We start from the raw sequence: 17,588 nt of genomic DNA on the forward strand, positions 1-17,588 counted from the left end.
TTTGAAGAAAGATGATATCATCATCAGAGAGTTGAAAATTGTGCAAACAAAGCCATACAGATTCAAAGACAAGAAGCATTGGGCCCCAAAGAAAAGAAAAAAACTGACAATCTGGTGTATGTGACAACTTACTCAAACCAAAGTAGGAAAATAAAGAGCATTGTGGAAAAACATTGGAAAATTCTGACATTAGATCCAACCCTGGCAAAATTGTTTCCATTATTTGCATACAGCAAAAGCAGATCGATACGAGACAATCTAATCAGAGCAGATTTCTCAGCAAAAAGAACCATAAAATTAAACACAAGGGAACCCTACCATGCAACAACTGCAACAACTGTAACAACTTGATAAAGAGAGAATACATAAATCACCCCCACAGAGGATATCAGATCAAACTACGCCACACATCGCTTTGCGATACTAAAAATATCATCTATGGAATCAAGTGCCCCTGCGGAATTTTCTATGTAGGAATGACAACAAGGAAAGCGAAAATTCGCTGGTCTGAACACAAATCAAATATCAGGTAAAAAAACGATCGCTCACCAGTAGCTCAGCACTTCTTGAGGGAATCACATTCAATAGCTCAAATCAGATTTATCATTTTGAAACATGTGAAACTGCCAAGAAGAGGAGGAAATATGGCTAAGTTATTGTTACAACGAGAATTATTCTGGATCGACCGATTAAACTCAATGCACCCGACGGGAATGAACGTTGACTGGGATATGAGCTGTCACCTCTAAAATAGTTACAAAGTATACTTTCGGAGAACCGGCATTTGATGATTATCTGATTGACATGTTTTGCTACCTGACATCATAATTAGATGAATACACTAATTGTGGTGCGTCCAACAATAGAACTAGTCGTACATCTGAACAAATTACACTACGAGATGTATAACGTTACTTCATTGACCCGGAATTGGTTAAAAATATTAAAATCCCTAACCAGCTATATATATATTACTTATATCAGAATAACCAAAGTATCAATGATTAAATAAATGTACAAACCGTTATGGACAATATATTTAAGAACAAGTGTTTTTAGGAAATACACCGTCAGAAATGATAACACTCCAAGATGGCATCCGGGATAATCAGGAAATACAATGCAGCCTGCATTTCCCATGAACCAACACCGTTTCCTAGACAACGGCACCAGCAAGAATAATACAGACAGAGAACACTTGTGTCTGCCTTCTAGAGTACGTGGAAGTCGTCACCCAGTTCCTGGAACGGGACACACGAACACTACCCTGAAGGAAAAAAGGACAGAAGACAGCATAACATCGATATTGGGAACACCAACACGGACTCGAAAAAGATGATTGGCATGATTTCCACGTTCCATACAGAAATTCAAGAAGTAAGCCGAGATAGAACGAACTGCTCGATTACCTCACGGCATATTTCACAAGTTTTTTATTTGATATAATGAGATTCAGAAAGCGAACCAAGCATTTCTTAACCTTTTTACAGATGGCATACACATTGGAGTCAACAAATTAAAATCATGTTCATGAAAATCATTCCAAGTGAGCATCAGATAACTATCCACAGGTGCGACAAAATACACACTATCAAGTCCGGAACCACCGCAAAGACGGTGAGCAGATAAAATTCTATACTTTGTAAATTTAGATAAGATTACCGTGGAGTCGGACCCAGCGCTGATTTCAGAGCGACTGTTTCCCGCTCACGGTTTTAGAAAACAAAAGTTATGACAAATGAGTAAAGTATGTATATATGTTTTTTAATCAGGTGTCAACGGAATATAGTTTTGAGCACCAGACAAACCAACAGGCTATCACACTCTACTGAACACTTTTCCAGTAAATGGACACAGAAAGGACACAGGTCAGTCCTTTGTTTTCAAAATTGGAGTAGCTATCAGATGAAAAAGATTGAAATAGAATCACAACTGATATTGGTTTATTTTGTTTATTTACAGAATCTAAATTGGAAACTGTACCTGATGAAAGGCTAGTCCCGAAACGCGTCGTACACATTTACGATTCAAAATTGAGAGATATTGGTTTTCACTGGAAATGAATTAACTGTCCCATTCTTTATGAAAATAAATGTTGGTTACATGTAAAGCCTTATGAAATTATGTTTTCCCTAAAGACTATTATGTAATCTTTTGTTCTAACTTCAAATGTATATATTTTTTAAATATACATGTACACTTAACGAATCCCTTTGTGGTGTCTTCAATCAAATCAACACGATATTTATATTGGAGAGAATTATTGAATTGTTACGACTGACAATAGTCAGACATAAGTGTGCCCTGTGTCAGCCCACCTTTTCTTAGGTGGACCATTTTGCTTTCCATCAGAAACCCTAGGGGCTATACTAGTAACTGAGCTTCCAGTGAACGGGATTGCCTGTCTGCTTCTGCCCATCCTTGTTCATCCCCTTTAAGCAGTAGTCCTGGGGCATCCGTCTTTCATACTTCCTCAGATTACGGCAGATAAAGATGAGAGTTGCACCTGTTGGAGCCTACCCAATCCTGGGAGGGGTCAAGGGCCATAACCTCTGTTCCCTCATGCCCATGCCCTAACCATTTGTGTGTCACTCCACACAACCCAGTTATTTTGTTTCCACGCACATGGTCTTAAACAGCCAACATGTACCAAACATCCACGCTCTTCCAACCTTCACAACCCCATTCAGACCGCTCTCGTCATCGAGTAATTACCCCCCATCAGACATGCACTCAACATAACCCTCATGAATGCTCACTCTGCAGTGTTCCAAGGCAGTCACATATCAGACCTCCCACAATCTCCATCAGAGAGACATGGGTCACCTCTGCTCACATCCTGGATGTAGTCGCCCCTCCAAGCTACCACATAGGGAAGCGTGCAAGTGCCTCAAGACATTCACAAGATCACGTGGAACTGAACATTGCAGGAACCCTCCATTCCCAACTCCATGGAACACCTCACCTTCCACATACCAATCGCACACACATAGACACCTGTTGCCAGAGGAAGCCCTGGCCCCAGGCCTGAGACAGAAAGGCTCAGAAATCAACTAGATAAACTCAGATGACCTGGCCATGTTGGCATCCACCAAGGAAGGGTCCAATATCCTCTCAACCTCCTGGAAGAATACTGCAAGATCCGGGCCCTGGAGGTGCACCTGGGAAAGACCAACATCATAGCAGTTCAGAATGAAGCAGAGAAAAACAGCAGCACATTCCAAATCTTCCTCAATGAGCTTGATAAAGGCTCTGCTAGGTAAGATTTCCACAGAGCTGGTAAATCTTCCTTTCCTGGTTCAACTCCAGAACTTTTTGCTTTTCTAGTGGGATATTTTTCATTAATACCTCAGTGAGTGGGAACCTTTTTCCACACTCACCTAATCTTTAACTCTTTTTATGGATGTCATTTTTAAGACTCTCCGTAGTGTCTTTTTAAAGTTATCATGTCTAACAACTTCTTGGCAATAAGTGCCTGTTGTTGCTGGGTTGCCCCAGGGGCTCCCCATTTAACTTTCTTGTGCTAACGTTGAGTGAACTACAGTTCCCAAGGGTAGAAAGGATCTTTGGATCCCTTTTACATTTTATTCTGTGAAACCAGCACACCCCACCTTATGTGGAGTGCTGGGGAGATACAATGTATCCCCTTTCACATTAAAACTGTAACAATTCTGTTACAATGACAAGCTTACCTTTAATGGCTGGTGGCAGTGATACCTTTGACTAATTTGGTGCACCTTTACCGCGGGCTGTAATCACAGCTGCAGTAAAGGCACCTAAGGGTGCTCATTTTACCAAAATGGCCCCGTCTTCTTTTTCTGCCATTTCAGTGTTTCTTGTCGTTTCTTGTTCCTTCCCCTGACATCCAGGCTGGGAAATTCCTTTGTTTGAGTTTTGTCTTTGGCGGGTGTCCCCTGGACACCCTGCCCAGGCTCCAGTCAGTCTGTAAGCACAGGAAGTGGGGGAGGAGTCCAGAACTCCCTCATACTTTGTCTTACACCTTCCTTCAACTGGCACAAATCGCAGTGGGGGGCTCACTGTCCTGATTGGACAACCAGACGCCCCTTTCTTGTAAAATGCAGGGAGAGAATGCATAGGTTGTGCTGTAGTTCCTGATAAATACTGGAAACCTGAAAGCTGAAGTCATGTCGACCACTGGAACAGAAAACCAAAGAGGATGACGAAGGAAAAGCGGCAGGAATGATTTCCAGCGACCGGAGAACCTGCTGTGTAACTAGAGCCTGCTGTAGCCCTTCCTTCCAATCGACTTGGGGTCTGCAGAAACGATGGCCTGAACCCAGAGCCTAGTGAGACCCACTAGACTCAAGAAGACCTGCATTTTGAGCCATCCCACGGGTTGCTGCGACCTTGCGTTCTTGCAATACCCCAATACCCTGGGACCTCCACCCACTGTGCGGTGCACGGTCTTCCGAATTCCGAATCTCGCTGAAACTTCGTGGGCATCCTGGCGTATCTCCAGAGATACAAATCGAGTCCAAAAGTCCCCTCACAAGAGTGCTGGACCTTTTAAATGACGAGAATTCAACCGTAATTTTCTGTCTTCTTCTGTGCTCCTTAAAAAGGCGCAAAACCCACAGAACTGCATTCAGCCATCGATCCCTGCTGCAAAGTCCCTTCTGAGGTCTTGTGTTCAGTCTCCAGGACAAGGACTCCACTGACCGGGTATTTGGCTGCAGTCCCTGAAGTTCTCGTGCTGCAATCTCTTATTCATTGCTGAGGTACTGTGTTGGCTTAGGTATATACTTACCTTAAGCCTGTTGGGATTTATGTGTAGTCCTGGGGTGTTTTCTGTGATTGGGAGGTCCCTCATCCAGTGCACCCAGTCCCACTGCTAGAATCCTGCTGGGGTGTCTTCTGTGAAGCCCCTGGACCCTCTTCTAACCCTAGAAGTAAAGTACTCACCTGTTTGCCAGTTTTCCTAATGAACTCTGACTTTTGCTACTAAAGAACTTATTCTAACACTGCCTGTTGGTCACTAGTCCTAGTGACCCCCCTTCTGCCACTGAGAACACTCATACTCCAAGAATAAGGGAAAGACTTTGAAGGGATTGGGACTTCTGCCTAGAAAAGAAATCAAGTGTTTTACTTACTTGTATAGAGTTGGTTGGTAACTATAATTCTCAGAGTGAACAGTTACAAAAGTTCTTACTGATCTTGAATGTGTGATGCACTCTTCTTAAAAGTATGGTTAACATCTTTTCTTCCTTAGCCACTGTTTTGCCAGTCTAAAAGAAAGTAGATGTGAAGGTATTTTACTTTCCTGTGATTAGGTTGTGCCTCTTTACAAAAGTAATGTGTTGGGTTCACCAGGTTAGTCCTGCTAGGATAACTGTATAAGTGTCCCACAAGTGGGTCTTGCTTCCCCTGACTTGCTGCTAGCATGTCCTTAATAGGTCTACATTAGGTTGTTGCCTACCTAGAATACCTATTCAGTAAAGTGTGACATTGGGTTTTACTTTCCCCTTCATTGTGAAGTTAAAGTATGTGGGTTTTACTTACCTTGGGCCTCATTACGAGTTTGGCGGTAGCCATGGAGCTGTTAGCTCCATGGCTGCTGCCAAACCGGGCTCCTTTACTGGGTTCCCTGAATGGGGAATTACCGGGCCATTCCGAGTTCGGAGGGCCCGGTAATTCCTCCCTCAGGGAACCCGGGCCCGGGCCGTCCCCATTCCCATTTGAGCCCCCATAGGGCTCAATGGGAATGGGAGAGGGAGCTAACAACGGGCCGATTACGACCGGCCCGTTGTTAGCTCCATGGTCCCCTCGCGGGATCCGGTAACGACGCCTGGTTTTACCAGGCGCCGTTACCGGGTCAGGCGAGGGGACCTCGTAATTTCATGGAACGGGTTTAACGGGTCCGCCTCCATTAGCGGAGCCCGTTAACCCGTTCCACGAAGGTTGTAATGAAGCCCCTTGTGTTAGCTGTGTGCCATCCAAAACAAGTTACCAGAGTTATTGCTTACCTCAATCTGGGGTTCCCTGATTTCCAAAGCATCTGTAATTGTATATTACATCCTTAGGTTTTACTCACCTGGTATAACTGTGTGTTATGACAGAAGTAGTTATAGGTTTCTACTGCACCTAGAATAAGTGTTTCACTATTCACCAAAAAGTATATTGTCTAGTTGACTGTTTACGTGATTTGTTCCAAGAGTCACCGTTCAACTGGAAGGGCCTACTGCCCTTGTATTACCAAAAGTAATCTGAAAGTAACCATTGGTCTTTTACTCCCAAAGAATAGGCTTGACCTATACTAAATGTGTATAACCAGGTTTCGACTTCCCTAGAACTACTGTTGGGTGTTCCAAATAAGGTTTATACTTGGGTCTGTGTACTTTCATAGATTTATCTGGGCCTACCTGTATTAAAATAAATCCTTTATTTTTACAATACATATGGCTTCATTACGATTTTGGCGGTAGCCATGCTGCTATTGGCGGCAGGGCTGCCGCCAAAATCGGGTCTGGGTTCCCAGAATGGGGAATTACCGGGCCGTTCGGAGGGCCCGGTAATTCCTCCCTCCAGGAACCCAGGCCCGGACCTTCCCCATTCCCATTTCAGCCCCCATAGGGCTAAATGGGAATGGGGGAGGGAGCAAACAGCGGGCCGATTATGAGCGGCCCGTTGTTTGCTCCCTCTTCCCCTCGCGGGACCCGGTAAGCACGCCTGGTTTGACCAGGCGTTACTTACCGGGTCCCGCGAGGGGAGCTTGTTATGAGGCGGAACGGGTTTAACGGGTCCGCCTCCTTTAACGTGTCCCGTTAACCCGTTCCGCCTCACTTGTAATGAGGCCCAAAGTGTTTCAGTGTTTCTTTGGATCATTTGTATGACAATTTCACTTGTACTATATCTACTGCCCTCTCTCCCTCCTAAGATAAGCCTGGCTGCTCTGCCTACGCTGCCATGTACTCAGGTGGTACAGTCTTATACTAAGAGTGGAGTCTTGTAGTGCCTCAGTTGAATGGTTTTGAAGAAGTGGGTAGCACTTCAGAAAAACTGTCCTAACAGGCTCCACTTCCCCGGGTCTCAGAATAAGTGCACCTGGAAGTGTTGAAAAGAAGCACTTCAAGTAAAAGCCCTGGCTGCGTTCTATCCCACCAAGAAGCAAGTAGCATACTTCAAGCAACACGCACAACGCAATGCGAAAACTGACAGCACCACCTCCCAAGAGGTAGCTGTGAGGGGGGTCAATGGGACAACACTCCCACAGAAGTCCTGCACCTCCTCGTCTGCAAACAGGTACTTTGTGTGCATAGAAGCTGCCCACATCCTGGGTGCAGAGCAGAATTAGGGACATTGCCCCTGCTGCGCAACATCCAAAATGGACAAGTGTTTACATTCCTGTGCATATATCAAGAGCAGTCGCCAAACTCCCTCCACTACCAGCTACTGCACGACACAACAGCAAATGCCTTGGAACCCGTATACAGAGCTCCATTACCCCCGAGCTGGATCTGCACTGCATGCATATAAATGAATAAAAGCCCCTGAACAATATATTACAGAACTTGAGTCTTACTGCAGTAGCCTCCCTCCATCCTGTAGCACAGGAACCAAAAGGCAGGAGGAAAAATTGCCTGGGAACATAGAACAGGCCCTAGAGAAGCAATACATTTGTCTTTTGGACAGAACTAGGACAGCATTACAAGCTAGAATGCAACAGGTCCCTGGGGCCGAATTAGGACAGCGCAACAAGCCAGAATGCAACAGGTTCCTGGGGCCGAAATAGGACAGCACAACAAGCATGAATGCAACAGGTCCCTGGGGGCGAACTAGGACAGCTCAACAAGCCAGAATGCAACAGGTCTTTGGGACAGAACTAGGACAGTGCAACGAGCCAGAATGCAACAGGTCCCTGGGGCTGAACTAGGACAGTGTAACAAGCCAGAATGTAACAGGTCCCTGGAGCCAAACTAGGACAGCGCAACAAGCCAGAAGGCAACAGGTCCCTGGGGCCGAATTAGGACAGCGCAACAAGCCAAAATGCAACAGGTTCCTGGGGCCGAACTAGGACAGCACAACAAGCATGAATACAACAGGTCCCTGGGGCCGAACTAGGACAGCGCAACAAGCCAGAATGCAACAGGTCTCTGGGGCTGAACTAGCACAGCGCAGCAAGCCAGAATGCCTACAGGTCCTTGGGACAGAACTAGGACAGCGCAACAAGCCAGAATGCAACAGGTCTTTGGGACAGAACTAGGACAGCGCAACAAGCCAGAATGCAACAGGTTCCTGGGGCCAAACTAGGACAGTGCAACAAGCCAGAATGCAACTGATCCCTGGGGCTGAACTAGGACAGCGCAACAAGCCAGAATGCAACAGATCCCTGGGGCAGAACTAGGACAGCGCAACAGACCAGAATGCAACAGGTTCCTGGGGCCGAACGAGGACAGCACAACAATACCAGAATGCAACAGGTCCCACTGGCAGAACTAGGACAGCGCAACAAGCCAGAATGCAACAGGTCCCTGGGGCTGAACGAGGACAGCACAACAAGCCAGAATGCAACAGGTCCCTGGGCCTGAACTAGGACAGTGCAACAAGCCAGAATGCAACAGGTCCCTGGAGCCGAACTAGGACAGGGCAACTAGCCAGAATGCAACAGGTCCCTGAGGCAGACTAGGACAGTGCAACAAGCCAGAATGCACAGGTCCCTGGGGCAGAACTAGGACAGCGCAACAAGCCAGAATACAGCAGGTCCCTGGGGCTGAACTAGGACAGTGCAACAAGCCAGAATGCAACAAGTCCCTGGAGCCGAACTAGGACAGCGCAGCAAGCCAGAATGCCTACAGGTCCCTGGGACAGAACTAGGACAGCGCAACAAGCCAGAATGCAACAGGTCTTTGGGACAGAAGTAGGACAGCGCAACAAGCCAGAATGAAACAGGTCCCTGCGGCTGAACTAGGACAGCGCAACAAGCCAGAATGCAACAGGTCCCTGGGGCTGAACTAGGACAGTGCAACAAGCCAGAATGCAACAAGTCCCTGGAGCCGAACTAGGACAGCGCAGCAAGCCAGCATGCCTGCAGGTCCCTGGGACAGAACTAGGACAGCACAACAAGCCAGAATGCAACAGGTCTTTGGGACAGAAGTAGGACAGCGCAACAAGCCAGAATGAAACAGGTCCCTGCGGCTGAACTAGGACAGCGCAACAAGCCAGAATGCAACAGGTCCCTGGGGCCGAACTAGGACAGCGCCACAAGCCAGAATGCAACAGATCCCTGGGGCAAAACTAGGACAGCACAACAAGCCAGAATGCAACAGGTCCCTGGGGCCGAACGAGGACAGTGCAACAAGCTAGAATGCAACAGGTCCCTAGGGCCGAACTAGGACAGCACAACAATACCAGAATGCAACAGGTCCCTGGGGCCGAACTAGGACAGTGTAACAAGCCAGAATGCAACAGGTCCCTGGGGCCGAACGAGGACAGCACAATAAGCCAGAATGCAACAGGTCCCTGGGGCTGAACTAGAACAGCGCAACACACCAGAATGCAACAGGTCCCTGGGGCCGAACTAGGACAGTGCAACAAGCCAGAATGCAACAGGTTCCTGGAGCCGAACAATGACAGCGCAACTAGCCAGAATGCAACAGGTCCCTGGGGCAGAACTAGGACAGCGCAACAAGCCAGAATGCAACAGGTCCCATTGGCAGAAATAGGACAGCGCAACAAGCCAGAATGCAACAGGTCCCTGGGGCCGAACTGGGACAGCGCAACAAACCAGAATGCAACAGGTCCCTGGGGTCGAACTAGGACAGCACAACAATACCAGAATACAACAGGTCTCTGGGGCCGAACTAGGACAGTGCAACAAGCCAGAAGGCAACAGGTCCCTGGGGCCGAACTAGGACAGCACAACAATACCAGAATGCAACAGGTCTCTGGGGCCGAACTAGGACAGTGCAACAAGCCAGAATGCAACAGGTCCCTGGGGCCGAACGAGGACAGCACAATAAGCCACAATGCAACAGGTCCCTGGGGCTGAACTAGAACAGCGCAACACGCCAGAATGCAACAGGTCCCTGGGGCCGAACTAGGACAGTGCAACAAGCCAGAATGCAACAGGTCCCTGGGGCAGAACTAGGACAGCGCAACAAGCCAGAATGCAACAGGTCCCATTGGCAGAAATAGGACAGCGCAACAAGCCAGAATGCAACAGGTCCCTGGGGCCGAACTGGGACAGTGCAACAAACCAGAATGCAACAGGTCCCTGGGGTCGAACTAGGACAGCGCAACAAGCCAGAATGCAACAGGTCCCTGAGGCCAAACTAGGACAGTGCAACAAACCAAAATGCAACAGGTCCCTGGGACAGAACAAGGACAGCACAACAATACCAGAATGCAACAGGTCCCATTGGCAGAACTAGGACAGCGCAACAAGCAAGAATGCAACAGGTCCCTGGGGACGAACTAGGACAGCGCAATAAGCCAGATTGCAACAGGTCCCTGAGGCCAAACTAGGACAGTGCAACAAACCAAAATGCAACAGGTCCCTGGGACAGAACAAGGACAGCACAACAATACCAGAATGCAACAGGTCCCATTGGCAGAACTAGGACAGCGCAACAAGCAAGAATGCAACAGGTCTCTGGGGCTGAACTAGCACAGCGCAGCAAGCCAGAATGCCTACAGGTCCTTGGGACAGAACTAGGACAGCGCAACAAGCCAGAATGCAACAGGTCTTTGGGACAGAACTAGGACAGCGCAACAAGCCAGAATGCAACAGGTTCCTGGGGCCAAACTAGGACAGTGCAACAAGCCAGAATGCAACTGATCCCTGGGGCTGAACTAGGACAGCGCAACAAGCCAGAATGCAACAGATCCCTGGGGCAGAACTAGGACAGCGCAACAGACCAGAATGCAACAGGTTCCTGGGGCCGAACGAGGACAGCACAACAATACCAGAATGCAACAGGTCCCACTGGCAGAACTAGGACAGCGCAACAAGCCAGAATGCAACAGGTCCCTGGGGCTGAACGAGGACAGCACAACAAGCCAGAATGCAACAGGTCCCTGGGCCTGAACTAGGACAGTGCAACAAGCCAGAATGCAACAGGTCCCTGGAGCCGAACTAGGACAGGGCAACTAGCCAGAATGCAACAGGTCCCTGAGGCAGACTAGGACAGTGCAACAAGCCAGAATGCACAGGTCCCTGGGGCAGAACTAGGACAGCGCAACAAGCCAGAATACAGCAGGTCCCTGGGGCTGAACTAGGACAGTGCAACAAGCCAGAATGCAACAAGTCCCTGGAGCCGAACTAGGACAGCGCAGCAAGCCAGAATGCCTACAGGTCCCTGGGACAGAACTAGGACAGCGCAACAAGCCAGAATGCAACAGGTCTTTGGGACAGAAGTAGGACAGCGCAACAAGCCAGAATGAAACAGGTCCCTGCGGCTGAACTAGGACAGCGCAACAAGCCAGAATGCAACAGGTCCCTGGGGCTGAACTAGGACAGTGCAACAAGCCAGAATGCAACAAGTCCCTGGAGCCGAACTAGGACAGCGCAGCAAGCCAGCATGCCTGCAGGTCCCTGGGACAGAACTAGGACAGCACAACAAGCCAGAATGCAACAGGTCTTTGGGACAGAAGTAGGACAGCGCAACAAGCCAGAATGAAACAGGTCCCTGCGGCTGAACTAGGACAGCGCAACAAGCCAGAATGCAACAGGTCCCTGGGGCCGAACTAGGACAGCGCCACAAGCCAGAATGCAACAGATCCCTGGGGCAAAACTAGGACAGCACAACAAGCCAGAATGCAACAGGTCCCTGGGGCCGAACGAGGACAGTGCAACAAGCTAGAATGCAACAGGTCCCTAGGGCCGAACTAGGACAGCACAACAATACCAGAATGCAACAGGTCCCTGGGGCCGAACTAGGACAGTGTAACAAGCCAGAATGCAACAGGTCCCTGGGGCCGAACGAGGACAGCACAATAAGCCAGAATGCAACAGGTCCCTGGGGCTGAACTAGAACAGCGCAACACACCAGAATGCAACAGGTCCCTGGGGCCGAACTAGGACAGTGCAACAAGCCAGAATGCAACAGGTTCCTGGAGCCGAACAATGACAGCGCAACTAGCCAGAATGCAACAGGTCCCTGGGGCAGAACTAGGACAGCGCAACAAGCCAGAATGCAACAGGTCCCATTGGCAGAAATAGGACAGCGCAACAAGCCAGAATGCAACAGGTCCCTGGGGCCGAACTGGGACAGCGCAACAAACCAGAATGCAACAGGTCCCTGGGGTCGAACTAGGACAGCACAACAATACCAGAATACAACAGGTCTCTGGGGCCGAACTAGGACAGTGCAACAAGCCAGAAGGCAACAGGTCCCTGGGGCCGAACTAGGACAGCACAACAATACCAGAATGCAACAGGTCTCTGGGGCCGAACTAGGACAGTGCAACAAGCCAGAATGCAACAGGTCCCTGGGGCCGAACGAGGACAGCACAATAAGCCACAATGCAACAGGTCCCTGGGGCTGAACTAGAACAGCGCAACACGCCAGAATGCAACAGGTCCCTGGGGCCGAACTAGGACAGTGCAACAAGCCAGAATGCAACAGGTCCCTGGGGCAGAACTAGGACAGCGCAACAAGCCAGAATGCAACAGGTCCCATTGGCAGAAATAGGACAGCGCAACAAGCCAGAATGCAACAGGTCCCTGGGGCCGAACTGGGACAGTGCAACAAACCAGAATGCAACAGGTCCCTGGGGTCGAACTAGGACAGCGCAACAAGCCAGAATGCAACAGGTCCCTGAGGCCAAACTAGGACAGTGCAACAAACCAAAATGCAACAGGTCCCTGGGACAGAACAAGGACAGCACAACAATACCAGAATGCAACAGGTCCCATTGGCAGAACTAGGACAGCGCAACAAGCAAGAATGCAACAGGTCCCTGGGGACGAACTAGGACAGCGCAATAAGCCAGATTGCAACAGGTCCCTGAGGCCAAACTAGGACAGTGCAACAAACCAAAATGCAACAGGTCCCTGGGACAGAACAAGGACAGCACAACAATACCAGAATGCAACAGGTCCCATTGGCAGAACTAGGACAGCGCAACAAGCAAGAATGCAACAGGTCCCTGGGGACGAACTAGGACAGCGCAATAAGCCAGATTGCAACAGGTCCCTGGGGCAGAACTACGGCAGCGCAAAAAGCCAGAATGCAACAGGTCCATGAGGCAGAAGAAGAACAGCACAACAATACAGGAATGCAACAGGTCCCATTGGCAGAACTAGGACAGCGCAACAAGCCAGAATGCAACAGGTCCCTGGAGTCGAACTAGGACAGCGCAACAAGCCAGAATGCAACAGGTCCCTGGGGCCAAACTAGGACAGCGCAACACGACAAATGCAACAGGTCCCTGTTGCCGAACTAGGACAGTGCAACAAGCCAGAATGCAACAGGTCCCTGGGGCCGAACTAGAACAGCGCAACAAACCAGAATGCAACAGGTCCCTGAGGCTGAACTAGGACAGCACAACAAGCCAGAATGCAACAGGATGTAACAGGTTCCTGGGGCAGAACTAGGACAGCGCAACAAGGCAGAATGCAACAGGTCCCTGCGGCAAAGTTGGGGATTAATATACATTTAGTAAAAATGATTATTTCAAAAAGGCACAGATGGGAAATAGAGGCTGGCAGACACAGCTTAAATGAAAAACTGTGGGGGGGAGCACTAGCTGTCACAAATGTGAAGCAAAGCCAGAGAGGCCCTTTCTCCTGCACTGCACTGAACTGCACTTATTTGCTCACATTTTGCAGGAATAAGAACCTCCTTGCAAGTAGAAAAGGAGCAGACATTTCTGCCTCCTCCTGGCCAACTCACAGAATTATCACCGAGAGCAGCTCAGCAGGTGTATGCATGCCAGGAGAGATGGTGCAGCGAGAGCAGCTCAGCAGGTGTATGCATGCCAGGAGAAATGGTGCAGCGAGAGCAGCTCAGTCAGTCTGTGCATGCCAGGAGAGATGGTGCAGCGAGAGCAGCTCAGCCAGCCTGTGCATGCCGGGAGAGATGGTGCAGCGAGAGCAGCTCAGCAGGTTTATGCATGCCAGGAGAGATGGTGAAGCGAGAGCAGCTCCGCAGGTGTATGCATGCCAGGAGAGATGGTGCAGCGAGAGCAGCTCAGCAGGTCTATGCATGCCAGGAGAGATGGTGCAGCGAGAGCAGCTCAGCAGGTCTATGCATGCCAGGAGAGATGGTGCAGCGAGAGCAGCTCAGCAGGTGTATGCAAGCCGGGAGAGATGATGCAGCGAGAGCAGCTAAGCAGGTGTATGCATGCCAGGAGAGATGGTGCAGCGAGAGCAGCTCAGCAGGTTTATACATGCCAAGAGAGATGGTGCAGCGAGAGCAGCTCAGCAGGTGTATGCATGCCGGGAGAGATGGTGCAGCGAGAGCAGCTCAGCCGGTCTATGCATGCCAGGAGAGATGGTGCAGCGAGAGCAGCTCAGCAGGTCTATGCATGCCAGGAGAGATGGTGCAGCGAGAGCAGCTCAGCCAGTCTGTGCATGCCAGGAGAGATGGTGCAGCGAGAGCAGCTCAGCAGGTGTATGCATGCCAGGAGAGATGATGCAGCAAGAGCAGCTCAGCAGGTTTATGCATGCCAGGAGAGATGGTGCAGCGAGAGCTGCTCAGCAGGTCTTTGCGTGCCAGGAGAGATGGTGCAGCGAGAGCAGCTCAGCAGGTGTATGCATGCCAGGAGAGATGATGCAGCAAGAGCAGCTCAGCAGGTCTATGCATGCCAGGAGAGATGGTGCAGCGAGAGCAGCTCAGCAGGTTTATGCATGCCAGGAGAGATGGTGCAGCGAGAGCAGCTCAGCAGGTGTATGCATGCCGGGAGAGATGGTGCAGCGAGAGCAGCTCAGCAGGTTTATGCATGCCGGGAGAGATGGTGCAGCGATATAGACGTGTCTGCTCCTACATGTCACAAAGCTAGCCCTTTCTCCATAAGATTCCATCGCAGCTGGGATTTTACCATTCAATCCAATGGCTGTGAAGAACTCCACACCCGCAAACTGTGAAGAGAGTGATTGGCTGTAGCCACCTAATAAAAAGGCAGATCCTTGCAACAGCGCGAGAGCGCTCTGCCATAAATGGCCACTTCTGCCCCTAAACAGAACCCCAGTACGAGAAGGGTCCCGACCGGGTCTAGGCTAAAATATTCCAGGACTAATCCCGGACTGAAAGTGAAGCGGGCAAAATAACATTGCACAATAATAGTGACTAACGAATAAATGAAGAAAGAACCAATATATAACGGTCTTATTTTACTTCCCACTGAAATGAAAGAATGTCCAAGTGCATGGATCTATAGTAAAAACATATATCGTTGTGTTATCCATTGAACCCCGCTCAGCATCCCCTGACATCGACACTTGCCTACGGCTATACGAGAAGCTCCATTTTGCTACTGAGGGGGTAAAACCCCAGCCCCCTCCTTACTGGCTCCAGCCCGTGCGACCCCAGGCCAGAAAGGCTTCTCCTCGGGTCTTGACCTGCTTCATGATGGGATTTATGAGTGATTATTGATTTCTTTATTTCAAGCTTGGCCGTGTTTGTCCAGCTCCTACTCCCTATTTACAGCATTCTTAGTGTTTGATAGTATGTCCAGTGCTGATTGTGGCCAGTGAATAAGGCTGTCAGGACCTCCAGCTCATTCTCACTGAGAGTGGTTCTAATCCTTGTGTGCCCAGAATGGAGACGCGTTGGTATAGGCGCTATACCCACCACTGCTAACAGCACTCATCCTCAATGGCCCTTTACTGCATGGGGCCCTGAAAACCTTGCAATGGGTCTAGCACAGCAGCAGCCTTCAGCGGCCACATTCTGTAGTTCTGACCCAGGGCATTCTACACGATGGGCAAAGTTGCTACTAAGTGCACACAAATTCCTGCAGCAGAGACAGAATTACAAGGATAAGATTGTATTGTATTAAAATATTTATATGCACGTGTTTTATTTTCAAGGTTGGACGTCAGACGAGAAATACTCCGCAGATGTTCTCGATGAGGCCAAGTTACTTCACTGGAACGGAAAATACAAACCCTGGGACTACCCCAATGTGTACACAGAACTCTGGGAGAAATGGTACATTCCGGATCCTACTGGAAAGTTCCAGCTGCTTCGCCCCAAAAGTAGATGAAGTGGACTCAGAACAACAAAATATGGGTAGACATGGTAGTGTTCCTTGAAGAAGCAGCGTTCAAGGGTTTCAGAAACACCGCCTGGAGGATTGTGGCGTTGGGTCGCGCGCAGTGCGCAAACGAGCAGGTTGGGACGCACAAGAGATTTTGTACCCATGTGGCACTCAGAACTCATTTTTGTCATCCTACTTATTCAGCCAAATGTGTGTTTGCTTATGGGACTGTTCCTCGGGTGAATGTTTCAGAGATTATTTGAAGAGAGCAAAGCAGTCCTGAGGAACAGGAGACACTGAGCATTGTACTTCATGGGTTTTTTGGAAGGATGTGGCAGGCAGCAGATGTGCCAATTCTTCAGAAGGACTTGAGAACCATTTAATAATTTACAAATGTGTGCCTTGTAATGCCTATTCGTGTTGCACCCCACACCCCGTAATCCTTTTGCGAAGATAAAAAGGAAGTTGTGCATTTTCTAAGTTAGCCATAGTTGCTACTTTAATGTAGGTTTTCAGATGTCGCTATTCATGGCCTCGGCGCAAGGACACGGCTTCAGCATCAGAATGCGCCTTTGGGCGGGATTACATGTTTCTGGCGCTTCTTGGCCCTGGCACACCCCTTCCAGCAATTAAACGTTTCAGTCCCCAGAACTCTGTCTGGTGCTTGGGCCTAATAAAAGGGTGTTCTTTTCTATGGGGTACTTCTCTTTCATAAGGTGGGCACAAGAACAAGAGTCCAAGCGAGCTGGAATAAAGCTGTACATGTGTTACCCGAATCTCTTCTCATGGTTTAGTTCCAGACACTTCTGGAGCCCAGAAGTCCCCTGTGCACTCAGGTGACACTATGCGGTTGGAGTTCACCAGGAGGCTTCCGTGCGCCCTGACCCCTGTCATATCAACATCTCGCTGCACAGGCACTGTGGGCTTGTGGTCTTGTCGCCATCTGGGTGTGCGGAGAGACTTTAACAGGCTGGCTTTCATGGACTGAATCCCAGGTCCTTTAGTGAACCTCACTCCCACTCCTGGATCTTTTTTGGGGTGACCCTGCTGCGCAGCCTGATCACTCATTCGCCGCCCACCTGAAGCAGACATTAGATGCTCTCTCTGCTTCCTGGAGATACATGCTGCTGTAGGAGTATGCCAGCAGGAGTTATACCTCTTCCCTGTTATTTGGGACATAATCCAAGATTACTAAATGTTTATACTGAACCCTGAAATGTCTGCATTACATACGGAGATGTGTATATATCGTATATTGAGATGCATTCATTGGGTACTGAAATATACGGTTTAGGGTCACAGATTCGAACCTCCGTTATGTCGGGCCAAAAAACATTATTTTTACCTATGCCAAAACCAAAAACAAAATACATTAAAAAAAAGGCATTCAGTCTTTTTTTTCGGTCCTTTTGACTCGAATGTGTTGC

General features: G+C 49.1%; 1 protein-coding gene across 3 annotated transcripts in view; it reads left to right on the plus strand.

Moving 5' to 3' along the window:
- The window catches only part of GLT8D2 (glycosyltransferase 8 domain containing 2), a 333,232-nt gene extending 316,295 nt beyond the window's left edge, over positions 1-16,937 (plus strand). For all 3 annotated transcript variants that reach the window (XM_069629915.1, XM_069629916.1, XM_069629917.1), the window contains one exon: positions 15,992-16,937. In XM_069629915.1, the coding sequence (XP_069486016.1) occupies positions 15,992-16,167 (176 nt within the window). In that variant the 3' untranslated portion in view covers positions 16,168-16,937. The remainder of the gene's footprint in view (positions 1-15,991) is intronic.
- Positions 16,938-17,588: the final 651 nt, after the last annotated feature.

Source organism: Ambystoma mexicanum, chromosome 12 (assembly GCF_040938575.1).
Source record: "Ambystoma mexicanum isolate Mex_15411 chromosome 12, UKY_AmexF1_1, whole genome shotgun sequence".
NCBI lineage: Eukaryota > Metazoa > Chordata > Amphibia > Caudata > Ambystomatidae > Ambystoma > Ambystoma mexicanum.